Source organism: Clavispora lusitaniae, assembly GCF_014636115.1.
Source record: "Clavispora lusitaniae strain FDAARGOS_655 chromosome Unknown tig00002663_pilon, whole genome shotgun sequence".
Lineage (NCBI taxonomy): Eukaryota > Fungi > Ascomycota > Pichiomycetes > Serinales > Metschnikowiaceae > Clavispora > Clavispora lusitaniae.
In genome coordinates this window covers 750,951-763,311 of record NW_027093982.1, presented here as the reverse complement: position 1 = coordinate 763,311, position 12,361 = coordinate 750,951, and the positions used below count along the sequence as shown (strand labels likewise).

The window sequence follows — 12,361 nt, the reverse complement described above, 5'->3', positions numbered from 1 at the left end:
ACTGACGTATTTTTCTAACGCCTCGAGTAATTGTCAGTGTTTTTCCTTTTTTTTTTTTATTACTAATCTGCTGTTTCAGTTCCAACATGAGTCTTCCTCGCCAGGAGCCTGTGGTTTTGAACCTGAAGAAAGTTCCAATCGCTGTAACAGACAATTTTGGTCGAATCAAGATCGGTTCTCGGCCTGTCGCCTTGACAAGACCTTCCAACGATGACATTACCCATTTGATAAACCTTGAAGCCATCAATCCTCATCCAGGCTCGGTGCCAGACACGCCTGTCGACTTAACTCCGATGGTTTCGCTGTCTCAACAAGTACACGAAAAGAAAATCATGACGTCTTCATTTCCACCGAAAAACATGTGGAGAATCGTGGCCGCCTGTCTCTGGTCGTTTTGTGGCGGCTTTTCCGATGCGGCGCCCGGTGCGTTGTTGCCCACAATTGAGCGTTCCTACAATATCAATTACACCATCGTGTCTTTGGTGTGGATGCTGAATGCGCTTGGGTTTATCTTGGTAGCGTCACTTTCACACAAAATCCAGCCATGGTTCGGAAAACACAAGTCGATTCCGTTCGGCTGCATATGCTCGATCGTGATGAACGCCATGGTCAGCAGTGGAGGGCCCTTTCCTGTGATTGTGGTGGGTTTTTTCTTTGGCGGGTTGGGGCTTGCAATTGTCCTTGCGCAAGTCAACGTGTTTCTCTCGCAATTGGACAAAAACTCCAAATACTTGGCCTTTTTCCATGGCTCCTACGGTATAGGTGCCACCATCTCTCCGCTTTGTGCCACAACCATGGTGAACAGGGGAATTAAATGGAACTACACCTACTTCATCATGCTTGGGCTTATGATGGTGAACTTGGTGAACTGCTGGTTCGCTTTCAGCGGGGCAGACGAGGATTTGAAGCCTTGGGACCACGATGAAGAGACTAAGGAGTTGATTCCCCATTCGGCTGAAACTGAAGATGGCGTGGGGCTTCAGGACTGGGGTGTCCATATTGCAAACGTTGTGGATGCCGAGAGAGTGTCTGCAGCCGAGACAAAGGGCGCCATGAAGCTTGCCTTGACCAACAGAATCACGTGGTTGATTTCCTTGTTTGTCTTGTGTTACCAGGGAAGTGAGGTTTCGTTGGGAGGCTGGATTGTGTCGTATTTATTAGATTACAGAGATGCGACAAAGTCCTACGGTTACGTGCTGAGTGGGTTCTGGGGTGGACTCACTTTTGGCCGGTTGGTTCTCACTAGACCTTTGCATAACGCCTTTGGTGCCCGCAAGACCATCATAGTGTTGGCTTTTATGTCCATCGCTTTTGTGATTTTGACATGGGTTGTACCTAGCACCATGGCCCTGGGTATATTTGTCAGCTTGGCTGGTGTTCTGATTGGTCCTACATATCCTCTCATGGTCACTGTGGTTTCGGCCATGATTCCTCGCAAGATCCAGGTGGTCAGCTTAACAATCATGACGGCCTTTGGATCGAGCGGAGGCGCCGTGTTCCCCTTTCTCACTGGTTTATTGGCGGAACAGGTGGGCACGTTTGTTGTTTTGCCGATTTTCATTGCCAGTTACGCGGTCATGTTGACGGCGTGGTTCTTATTGCCCAATGTGGAGCAGAAACCTATCGCTGCCAATGCGTCGAAGTGGCTGAAGTTCTGGCGCAGAATATGGTGATTTATAGACAGTATACAATGTATGTGGACTTTACCATAAAATAATTTTAGGGCGTGTAGCAGACCTACTAGATTGCAAAGCTAAGGACTTTAGCATGAACATCAATATAGACAGAGAGACAGAGAAGACATTGCAGTTTGTCGATAAAGTTAGACAAAACAGATACGGAGTCCAGAACACTGCCAATGCCATCTCTATATTATTCTTTGAATATATCAATGTGTCTAGCCTGTTCTATTTCCCGTTCTATTTCCTGTTCTATTTCCTGTCCTATTTCCTATTCTATTTTCTTCGATTTTCCTTCGGTAGTTGAGCATTGCAGTTCCAAATCGGTGCAACATTCGCGCTTTCTTCCACACCATTCTTCACTATGGCCATTGAACTCAGCATAAAACACGGCGACATTGCGGCAGAAAACAAGGATTTTCTAGGCGCAGTCGGCCACTACTCCGAAGCTCTCAAAGAAAACCCGGAAGCGTTCCTTGCTCTTGTCAAAAGAGCAGTCACATACACCAAGCTCTGCAACTATGACGATGCGAAAAGAGACATCACCAAAGCATTCGAGGTGGCGCAAAAACGGGGCCGCCGCAATGACATTGGCGTGTGCTATTACCGGCTCGCGTTGGTGTTCTATGCGGAGAAAGATTTCGAAGCGGCACTTGTCAATTTCCGCAAGGCCAAAGAGTATCAGTGTGCGGAGCCGGCGTTGGACATTTGGCTTGCCAAGGCCGAGCGGGACGCCAAAAAGGCCGGCACTGCGGTGGACACTAGACCGGAGCAGAAGCCTGTGGCCAGCTCCACTTCGGTGGAAACCATCAACAAGAGCGCTCCACTCAAAACGAAAATTAGAGACGACTGGTATCAGGACAACGACACAATCACCGTCACCATATACGCCAAGGGCGTGAAGGAGGAGACGTTGAAAGTTGAGTTTGAGCCCAGAAAGGTGGCTGTGTGCTTTCCTGGAAGCGACAGTTCCGAGTACAATTATAACCTAGACCCATTGTATGATGAGATTGACGTACACAAGTCCAAGTACAAGGTGTACAGCACCAAGTTGGAAATCGCGCTTTCCAAAGTGCAAGGACGCAAGTGGCCCAGTTTGGAAGGCGACGGAGCGGCAGAGGCCAATGTTGCGCTTGAGTATCCGAGCCTGTCGAAAAAAGCGGTCAATTGGCTGAACTTCAAGCTTGACGACGACGACGAAAACCCAGAAAACTTCTTTGCGAAGTTGTACAAAGACGTCGACGACGACACCAGAAGAGCCATGATGAAGTCGTATGTGGAGTCGAACGGAACTGTTCTTACAACCAACTGGTCGGAGGCCAAGGACAAGAAGTTCGAGACCAGCCCGCCGGAGGGAATGGAGGCGAAAAAATGGAATTGAACAAGAGATTAGACCATACGCCGCTCACCGAGAAGTCAATGAAGATGATTTTCAATGCCCCGTTCATATCTACAGTTGGCGAAAGAATATTTGCCCTAAGAGCTTCATAGTACGACCATTTACTAAGCTCGGGATAAGCTGGAACAACCATACGATGGATCTGAAAAACACCATACGATGGATCTGAAAACACCATACGATGGATCTGAAAAACACCATACGATGGATGTGAAACTGCTTATGCACAGTAGTCGCGAAGTCGAAGAATAACCATGCATCAGAATATGCAAGAACGATCGAAGTGAGGCCGAAAAACAAAGGACAGAAAGAAACGACAAAAAGAAACGACAGAAAAAAAAGGACAGAAAATAAAGAACAGGACCACTCAGCACCCGTGCCACTCAGGCCCCGTGCCACTTGCCCCTTCACCAAAGTTCTCAGGTGATCTGAGGCCTCCTTGCCTGCAGTCGCTTCCATCAGACTTGTGGAGGGTCTGGCGTGATTCTTCTGCGCGCAGAATCCCTAAGACTAATTTTAATGGAAAACCGCACGACTGCACACACAGCGGATCCACTTTCCATCTGGCTCGCCTCTTGAGGCCGTGAACAAGTGGAAGTGGCCGTGGCGAGGGCGGCTTGCGGCTTGCGGCTGGTGTTCCTTCCGAGTGGCCGTTCTTGTGTGCAAATCTCCACAGAAAAGGGCCCCATGGGGCTTCTGTGTGCAGTGCCATCTTGCGCGTTCTTATCAGATCTGATCCAGGGCATTTCTGCCACATCCTGAAAACACTCTTCTACTCCTTTCTGGCGCGCCTTGCTATTCGATATCTGTGTTTTCTGGCTGTCGAATACTGACTTCTCTTTACTGGCGTTCAATCTAGTAATTGATTGTGTTAATCGACTACTAATTGACTTTTAGGCTGATTTATTATTGGTTGAATATTGATTTAATAATATTGTTGATTTGATAATATTGTTGACTGCTTGTTTCTTGTTTGGCCGCTCATGACTTTCTACACCTACAAATTCACCTGGTATGTCTCTTGCAAATGACTTGTGTGTCCCTACTAACGGTTAGGCCCGCTTCTCCTGGAATAGAGTCCGTGGTTGCGACGGGAAGCTTTGATGACTGGGCACAAAAGGACGGCGTTTTGACGCCTTCTTCCTCGGGCAACTTTGAAGCCGTGGTCAAGCTTCCCGCGCGCGAGAGAATTGTCTTCAAGTACGTTTTGAACGGCTCGGACTGGGTCACCCACCCGGAGCTCAAAACCGTTCTGGATGAGCATGGCAACTTCAACAACTTTGTCGACGCTGACGAGTTGACTGCTGTGGAGGAGTTTGTACGTGAACCCACCTCAGAGGCTTCAGAGGCTGACGAGGTGTCGGCGTCTTCCGGCTCTGCTGGTGCCAATGTGGCTGACGCCCAAGAGGCGGAATCCAATGAAAAAGACAAGGACGACAAGGACGACAAGCCCGAGGACAAGCTCACGCACGTGCTGACGGCCGAGTCGCTGTACGCGTCTGTGTCGATCCCACCGTCGTCGGACTCAGCGTACGAACACGTGTCGCAGGACAGCGACGATGATCCGCACGAGCCCGACGGTAAGCCGAGGCGTCGTAACGCCCCCGAAGACATCACCCCAACTGCCTCCCGTGCCGGAACAAGACCCCAGCAACCCCAAGACGAGGAGGTTACCACTCTTGGCGCTCACTCTTGCGATAGCTCTATTTCTGGCCGGGCTCTCCAGCCAGACAGTGAGACTGTGGATGCGCTGACTCCCAAGCGCAAGCCTATGGAGCGCCGCCGCGACGGGTTCATGGGCCGGTTGAAGAGCATATTTCAATAGGTGGAGTTAGCCATTAGTCTGTGAAGTTGAGTGGTAATTGCGAAGGCCAGGCTTGGGCTACATTCAATGCTTGGTCGCGTTTAGTAATGTCGATTTTTCTTTCGACTTCAACATAGCTCGCATGACTTATAGTTTCCATCTTACCGTCACATTGTAGTTTCCATCTTTACCGTCACATTGTAGTTCCCAAACTGGTAGTCTAAAAGCAGTCGACTAAGAATAGTTCAATGCTTTTAACGCGAAATACTGAAAGTACGTTCTTCTGTCCAACCAAGAGTAGCAATATCGATGATGGGCCTGTAAATGCAAAATTCATGCTGAGAAAGTATACTTCAGATGGATTAAGTCTTCTCATAGAATACTACAATTCGGTGTTGGTATCTTATTGGTCTCTCGGGTCTATCTTCTTCCGTTTCAAATGTATTCCTACTATCGTATATGTATTAAATGCATGGTACCCCATATGCATCACTTTTTCTTGCCCTTCTTCTTCTTCTTGGGTTTTTTCGTCTCCTCCTCCACCTTCTCAGGCTCTGCCGTCACCTCGGGCTCCTCAAACTTGGAGTTCGCCATGATACTGGAAACTCCAACTCTCTGTTTCTTGTTTTCCTCATGCTCGCCCTCGTGTTGCCTCTTCAAGCCCAGCACGCCACGTGGGCCTAGGTAGGTCAATATCCGAGACACTTCTTTCGATTTGGACGTTTTGTACCTTATACATTTTCCCGTGTGGGCATCGAAAACTTTGAACTTGGCTATATGGGAAGCGGCAGATTGTTTGGGCTCGGCGTTTTTCTTGCCCACGTTGGAATAGGTGATGGACACCGTTGCCCCAGGAAACGCCTCGAAAAGATCGGCCGTGGCCAGAATGAAATTTTCCATCGTGTGGTTTTGGACTTTTGGGCTTCTGAACACTAGAGACTTTTCGGTGGTTTTGCGCGGCGCATATTCTCACCATACCGAATACAGGCTTGGATGAATACTTCAACCAAACTGTACAGAGTGGAAGTTCGCCTTTTTGTTACCACTAGGAGCCGAATCTAAATTGTTATTCAAGTCGTAAGCGATCTATTGAATTGTTTTTATTCAATTGCAAACCAAAAATGACCAACCCAAAGATAGACTCGTAACTCCAAGGTATGACTATATAATTGCTCAAATCACCATACTGCTGAAAAGCTGGGTGTTTCCTCTGATATAACAAGTCAGCTGTTCTTTTTGAATGATTAGGAAATAAATTGTTGAAGCATTCAAAAATGAGTACGAGACATTGAATTCAAGTGAAGAATTTTGTGCATTATGACGAAAGCTACATTGATAGGAAAATAATTCGAAGAATTGGGGCCAACAAGGGCAAAGATGCAAGATTGCCAAGTCTCAGTCCAAATGAAGAAGAAGATCACCCGAGAATTAGTTCTTGTGGATTCTCACCAAAGTAGTAGGATAAGAGAACAAGTTGTCACACTAGAACATTTTCGGAACATGGAAATTTTTATGCGTTCTCGAGCATTTCCGATCCTTCTCTCCGTTCTCTACATTGAATCTTTAAAATTGCTATTAATCTATGTTGTCCGTCTTGAGCATCCAAGAAAACGATGATATACGCAGTTGGGTTCGTTGGAACCATGTAGTGTAAAAAGGACGTGAAAGAGTCCACGTTAGAAAATGCTGTGGTCGAAGAAGCAACCCATAACGGAGCTAGTTTTCCCACAGATGAAAATATGAGTCGGGCGTTCTCAGGATTCTATAGTACACGGATTCAAGAAGATAAGGTCTTGGTAGAACATCGCAGGATATCAAAGTGTATCTTTCGGTCCGGCAGAAAATGCAAAAGGATAAGGCTGGTAGTAAACATGGACGGCCTCACATCGGCACGTTGTAGCCGAGAAGCATGCTGCCCACCAAAAAAAGGTTAAGGCAAGCAAGAAAACCCCACACCACCACAGCTATGGCGGTCATGACGGGCCCGTTGCTCATGTCCGTGTATCCTCGAATGACGTATCCGTCGTCGTCTGGTCTATTTTCCGGCTCTGCAGGAGTAGCCAACGGCGCTGGCTCCGCCGCAGAAGGTTCGGCCGTCGAAGATCCAAGCAAGTTGTGGTGTTCGTTGTCATCTTCCGAGTCCTCCCAGCCTGCGCAAGGGTGAGCACTGCGCAACGTCTGGAGTCTGATGGCAGCGTCGGAAACATTGAATGGCAGTGATTTCCCCTGCGGCAACGTCTGGTCGTTCTCGAAAAGTGTATCACTTCCATCCAGGCGCACAATGTTGGGAACACGCATAATCCGTTTTGAAGACGTGAACCAGATCAAAGGCGCGATGACGACAGGAAGCAAGACGGAGAGCACCACCTGCAGCGCATTCAAGGTTTTGGCGAGACCAGCACGGCCCGAAAACGAAACCACGAGCAAGCACGGCGCAATGGCCAAAGCCCGGGTCACCAACCGTCTCACGACAGGCGGGAAGCTCCACAGCAAAAAGCCTTCCAGCACCATTTGGCCGGCCAAAGTGCATACAACACCGGCACTCTGGCCCGAGCAAAGAAGAGCGAGGGCAAACACAAATCCGGCAGTGGGCAGAAGATGTGTCGAGAGAAGGTTGTAGATGGTGAACAAGTCTGCGCCATCTGTGTCGTTGTCGTCGGTGTCAGATCCAGAGTCAGAGTCGTCGTCACGTTTCGTGCCACCCAACGTCGCACCGGCGACAATGAGAATGGTGGAGTTGACAAATAGAGCCACGGTGAAAAGAGACACCACCAACTCTACAATCGTGTATGTCATTGTGTCGTTGATCGCGTGGAGTGACGGGCGGTATGGGGAAGAAAGCCCTGAACCAGAGTCAGAAAGAGAAGGTGCGTCCACCGAAAGTGGGTTTGAGGAAAAGTCGCTATGGTCGTCTGTGAGATCTTCGGGCCAGTCTGAAGTCTCGTCCTGGTTCTCATGGCTCTCTTGCCCCTCGCGCAGGTTTTGGTTGGCCCTCTCTTGTAGAATGGTTCGAGTTTGCTGGTTCTGGTCCTTACTCTCCTTCTCCGGAACGTAGTGGCCATGCTTGATATCGTAGTCCTTGAGTCGAGCCTGCACCAATCCCGAACCCAAGTACAAGGAATGCGGCATGACGGTTGCACCCAAAATAGCCAAGCTCAAAAAGAGCCCGCTGCCTCCAGGCCGGTCGTCCATATCCACGACTTGAGCGTTGGGCAAGAATCCTTTGAGCACCTCGGACATCAGAAAATCGGGGTCGTCCAGGACCTGGAAAAGTTCGATGGAAAAACAAACAACCGTGGCAGCGACCAACACCGAAACAAACGCCTCGAAGATGCGGATGAACAAAAGGGGACCGTCCGGCTTATATGCCATAAGCACAACGAGAACATCGGTCACGGTAACAATGACACCCGCAAACAACGGGAGGCCGAACAAAATGTTCAAGGCAATGGCTGTGCCAACGACTTCGGCCAAGTCTGTGGCGATTATGGCGATCTCGGCTAAAATGTAGATGAACATATTGAGCCGCGGCGGGAGATTCTCTTTACAGTTGGCCGCAAGGTCTAGACCGGTCACGGCTCCGAGCTTGGCCAGAAGAACCTGGAGAAACACAGCTAAGCAATTCGAGACGAAAATCGAAAAAAGAAGCTTGTACTGATACGCAGACCCTGCTGCGACTGCTGTGGAGTAGTTTCCTGGGTCCATGTATGCCACAGACACCATAAGCCCAGGGCCAATGAAGCGCATGTACTTGGCAAGGACGTGCCGTATTCTTGAGAACCTGTTCGGGCGATCTAGAGAAGCGAACATGGATGCAAAGGGGAATGAATCGGGTGAAGAAATGGACGAATGGGGAAAAGAAATGGATGAAAAAACGGAGGGAAAATGGATTGAACAGGCACTTCTGTTATGCAAATCTCCACTGTTTTCGGATCAGTGATGCTCCAGGAGAGTCAATAGGATGCTCCAGGAGAGTCAAAAGCAGTGCTCAAGCGGTAAACTCAGCCTCGACAGTTGGTGCTAGTAATGCAAAGCTGGCTTCTATGGGGAAGACTCTGACGAGATGAAAATTTCAAAAACTGCTGTGATCAGCGGTTGTATGCAAGTGGAGGAAAAATGGACAGTTTTTCGTCTCTGTTGCAGGCGTTCTTTTTTCTGCACAGGTATAGGTAGCCGCTGAGTTTTCGTGTCTCAGTTTATCAAGTGATGTACGTGACCCGGCCTAATGGACATGTAGCGCGACCCGGGCCTTTGTGAGGTTATATGCAAGACTTCGGCGACGATGGTTATGGATATTCTAAATGAACAGTGGGAGGTGTGGCCGTATTTCGAAGCTAAAGAAGTGAAGGCGCATTTTTGGTTGGTTTGGTTTGTTTTGGTTTGTTTTGATTTGATTTGATTTGGTTTCATTTGGTTTGCTTCTTCGTAATTTTTTCGTCTTTGTTACGCTGATTCATGTATTAAGGTGACAATCACTGAATTTCAATGCTGCAGACACTCTAACGCAGCATTAAAGTTTGCTCATAATGTAGTCTTGTGGATAATGTTAATGACTTTTTTGTAGCTGAAAAGCAATGTTCTTTCGATTTTTTATGGTGTAAATTCGTTTTCACTTTTAGGTGTTTGCGCATATTTGCATTAAGAACGCAGAATCTTTACCAAATGTGAATGGCAAAAAAATACAGTAAAGTGGTGAGAGCCGCTTTTGACCATCAAGAGACAATTCTCCGTGATATTTTAAACTTGATCACAGGTACAGGTGAAATTATCGAAATAACTCAGTCAGATCATGCACTGACTTGCTTAAAATTTGGCACTTTCGATGGTCGATTACATTCTCCGTGTGAATACAAATTTACCTTACTATAACGGTATAGGTAGATATAAATAAATATTATATTATTATATTTAAAATAAAATTGCCGTGAATAATTGTAAAATTATTTATAATGATATTACTATATGCTGGAACGTCCTAAAGCTTTATATAATAAATAATAAAATATTTCCATATTTACGATATAGGAATATATAAGTATCCCCACACTTATCGTGTGGGGATCGTGGGATTAAGAGATTTACCACAAGTTCCAATCGAAACTATTTATTAAATGTGCTCAACATTCTAACGTTTGAAAAGATTGAGGGTTCACCTTAATTGGCCACCATCGTGGATACTCATCATCCGTTTCATTAAGTTAAAGTAATGTAGTTGAAGAAATGTAGAAGTAATGTAGAAGTAATGTAGAAGTAATGTAGTTGAAGTAATGTTGACGAAGTTGATGCTGATACCAAAACGCTACGCAATACGACAAATTAATTAATTAATTATTTTCATTCATCTGTTCGACCAGCAGACCAATGAGACCGTAAGCTAGGTTAATTGGTCCACAGCAAGCAGCACATTCAAAGGCCAGTAGCTATTTACTTCGGAACCAGAATGACGTTGCAGTCATTCGCTAATATGTTCGCATTCGCTACGATTGTGGTAAAGACATGCATCATAGTAAGGACAAATACTCAGAGATTGAAATCCAAATAGACAAATGACAAAAAAGACAAACGACAAAATAGACAAAGCAGACAACAGTTCAATCATCTCTTCATCACCTCTCTTCATCACCCCAGTCACACTACTGTACAAGTCCAATCGCAACAGACATACCCAGCAGGCGGAAGTCCAATCGCAACAGACACCCAAGCAGGCGGAGCTACCGCTGCTGTATTTCTTCAAGAGAGTCCCTGGGCTACACATACAACTAGCTTATTCTCGCACCCTTCGGCGGTGCGACCATCGCAATGACCATCACCATCGCCTCTTCCCTTACACTCCCAAAGAAGATCGCAATGTTAAAACGCCACAGCTGGATCTTCAATTCTGCAAACGAAGCCCAGATTGACCCCATGGCTACCGCTGGCCTAGTCAAACATCACGCATCGGAGGTGTCGCGCCCGTCGGTGGTGCGAGTCCGAAATGTGCACACCTTCTTTTCATCTCCCAGCTACACCTTTTTCCCCCACAATGTTCAGAACTTTGGCGAGTTCCGTGAAAGCCACCAGAACCTTTTCCGTAAGCCGGGCTGCGCTCGCAGCGCTGGTGTTCAAAATGCCGGCCATGTCGCCAACAATGACCGAGGGCGGCATTGTGGCCTGGAAGTTCAAGCCGGGCGACGCCTTTTCCGCCGGTGACGTTTTGCTTGAGGTTGAGACCGACAAGGCGACCATTGACGTGGAGGCGCAGGACGACGGAGTCATGTGGGACATCTTGGTGCAAGACGGCGCCACAGGCATCCCTGTGGGCAAACCCATAGCGTTTTTGGCCGAGCCAGGCGACGACTTGGCGACATTGGAGAAGCCTCTGCTCGAGGAAGGCACGGCGGAAAAGAAAGACGAGAAGAAGGAGGACAAAAAAGCTCCAGAACCGGCTCCAAAGCCGCAAGAAAAGAAGCAAGAGCCTGCGCCAACACAGCAAAAGACAGACCAGCTGCGAGACACTTCTGTTTTCAACGCCGCCAACCCACAGAAGGCGCTTTTCCCCAGCGTGGAGCGCCTTTTACACAAGCACAACATTTCTGCCGAAGACGCTTACGCCAAGATCCCTGCGTCGGGTCCAAACGGCAGAATCTTGCTTGGTGATGTTTTGGCCTACTTGGGAGACATTGACAAGTCTGCTGTGGCCAAGGTCGCCAATTACATCAAGGACAGAGAGCACTTGGACTTGTCGAACATCAAAATCGCTCCGCCAAAGGAGAAGGCCGACAAAGCTCCGGAAAAGGAAGCGGCCGAGCCTGTCAAACCATCCAACATCCTCCACATTGAATTCACTTCCGAACTCGGCGAGGGCATCTCAAAGGAGAAGTTCCGCTTTGCCTTTGAGAGAGCATTGGAAAGTGCAAAGAGACAAACATACGCTACTAGATTCCCCGAATACTCGCGGTCTCCTGTTGCTTCGTCGCTCTACGAAAATGACGACATCTTCGACGACTTGCTCGTGGCCCCTGTGTCCAAGGACCGCTTTGAAGTGTTTGACGTGTCGTACCAGTTTATCGGCGAGACCTCGGCTACTGGTGTCTCGAATGCTTATGATGATTTCGACGAACTCTTGGGCTTGAGCCAGCCTTCCCAGACTGTTACTGAGTCTGCGCCCGAGTCTGTTGTCGTTGGGTTCTCTCTCAAATACGATGACAAATTGTCCGACTCCAAGGACTTTGTGGACTTTTTCCAAGATGCCTTGCTTTCGCAAATTCCTTCGAAACAGTTGATCATTCACAACTAAAGAAGTCTGTTCTACATTCTTGTCTACACTCTGCCCCGCGCACGGTGATGTATTTATAGCGCCTATCTCGTTTGCCAATGCAACTTCTCGAGGATTTTCGTAGTTAGTATTTTCGTAGTTTGTATTTTTTTCTTTTTTTTTTTTTTTTTTGGTGTGGTGAACTTCCCCAGATGCGCATCTCTTTCATATACAGTTGCATTCCT

General features: G+C 47.7%; 7 protein-coding genes across 7 annotated transcripts; 4 read left to right on the top strand and 3 right to left on the bottom strand. All coding sequences in view use genetic code 12, as the record gives it.

Moving 5' to 3' along the window:
• Window positions 1–86: 86 nt before the first annotated feature.
• FOB63_004971 (uncharacterized protein) lies at window positions 87–1,673 on the top strand (the record flags this gene model as incomplete). The annotated part of the gene is made up of 1 exon (XM_002617358.1): window positions 87–1,673. The coding sequence occupies one exon, from the start codon at window positions 87–89 to the stop codon at window positions 1,671–1,673; it is 1,587 nt and encodes a 528-aa protein (XP_002617404.1).
• A 370-nt stretch (window positions 1,674–2,043) lies between these two features.
• SGT1 (co-chaperone) lies at window positions 2,044–3,060 on the top strand (the record flags this gene model as incomplete). The annotated part of the gene is made up of 1 exon (XM_002617359.1): window positions 2,044–3,060. The coding sequence occupies one exon, from the start codon at window positions 2,044–2,046 to the stop codon at window positions 3,058–3,060; it is 1,017 nt and encodes a 338-aa protein (XP_002617405.1).
• Window positions 3,061–3,536: 476 nt separating this feature from the next.
• On the bottom strand, window positions 3,537–3,824 carry FOB63_004969 (uncharacterized protein; the record flags this gene model as incomplete). Its single annotated transcript, XM_066102446.1, has 1 exon — window positions 3,537–3,824. One exon carries the CDS (start codon window positions 3,822–3,824, stop codon window positions 3,537–3,539), a length of 288 nt encoding a protein of 95 aa, XP_065958212.1.
• A 281-nt stretch (window positions 3,825–4,105) lies between these two features.
• On the top strand, window positions 4,106–4,903 carry FOB63_004968 (uncharacterized protein; the record flags this gene model as incomplete). Its single annotated transcript, XM_002617360.1, has 1 exon — window positions 4,106–4,903. One exon carries the CDS (start codon window positions 4,106–4,108, stop codon window positions 4,901–4,903), a length of 798 nt encoding a protein of 265 aa, XP_002617406.1.
• Window positions 4,904–5,371: 468 nt separating this feature from the next.
• On the bottom strand, window positions 5,372–5,782 carry FOB63_004967 (signal recognition particle subunit; the record flags this gene model as incomplete). The annotated part of the gene is made up of 1 exon (XM_002617362.1): window positions 5,372–5,782. One exon carries the CDS (start codon window positions 5,780–5,782, stop codon window positions 5,372–5,374), a length of 411 nt encoding a protein of 136 aa, XP_002617408.1.
• Window positions 5,783–6,763: 981 nt separating this feature from the next.
• FOB63_004966 (divalent metal ion transporter) lies at window positions 6,764–8,692 on the bottom strand (the record flags this gene model as incomplete). Its single annotated transcript, XM_002617363.1, has 1 exon — window positions 6,764–8,692. The coding sequence occupies one exon, from the start codon at window positions 8,690–8,692 to the stop codon at window positions 6,764–6,766; it is 1,929 nt and encodes a 642-aa protein (XP_002617409.1).
• Window positions 8,693–10,856: 2,164 nt separating this feature from the next.
• On the top strand, window positions 10,857–12,158 carry PDX1 (Pdx1p; the record flags this gene model as incomplete). The annotated part of the gene is made up of 1 exon (XM_002617364.1): window positions 10,857–12,158. One exon carries the CDS (start codon window positions 10,857–10,859, stop codon window positions 12,156–12,158), a length of 1,302 nt encoding a protein of 433 aa, XP_002617410.1.
• Between the last annotated feature and the right edge of the window lie 203 nt (window positions 12,159–12,361).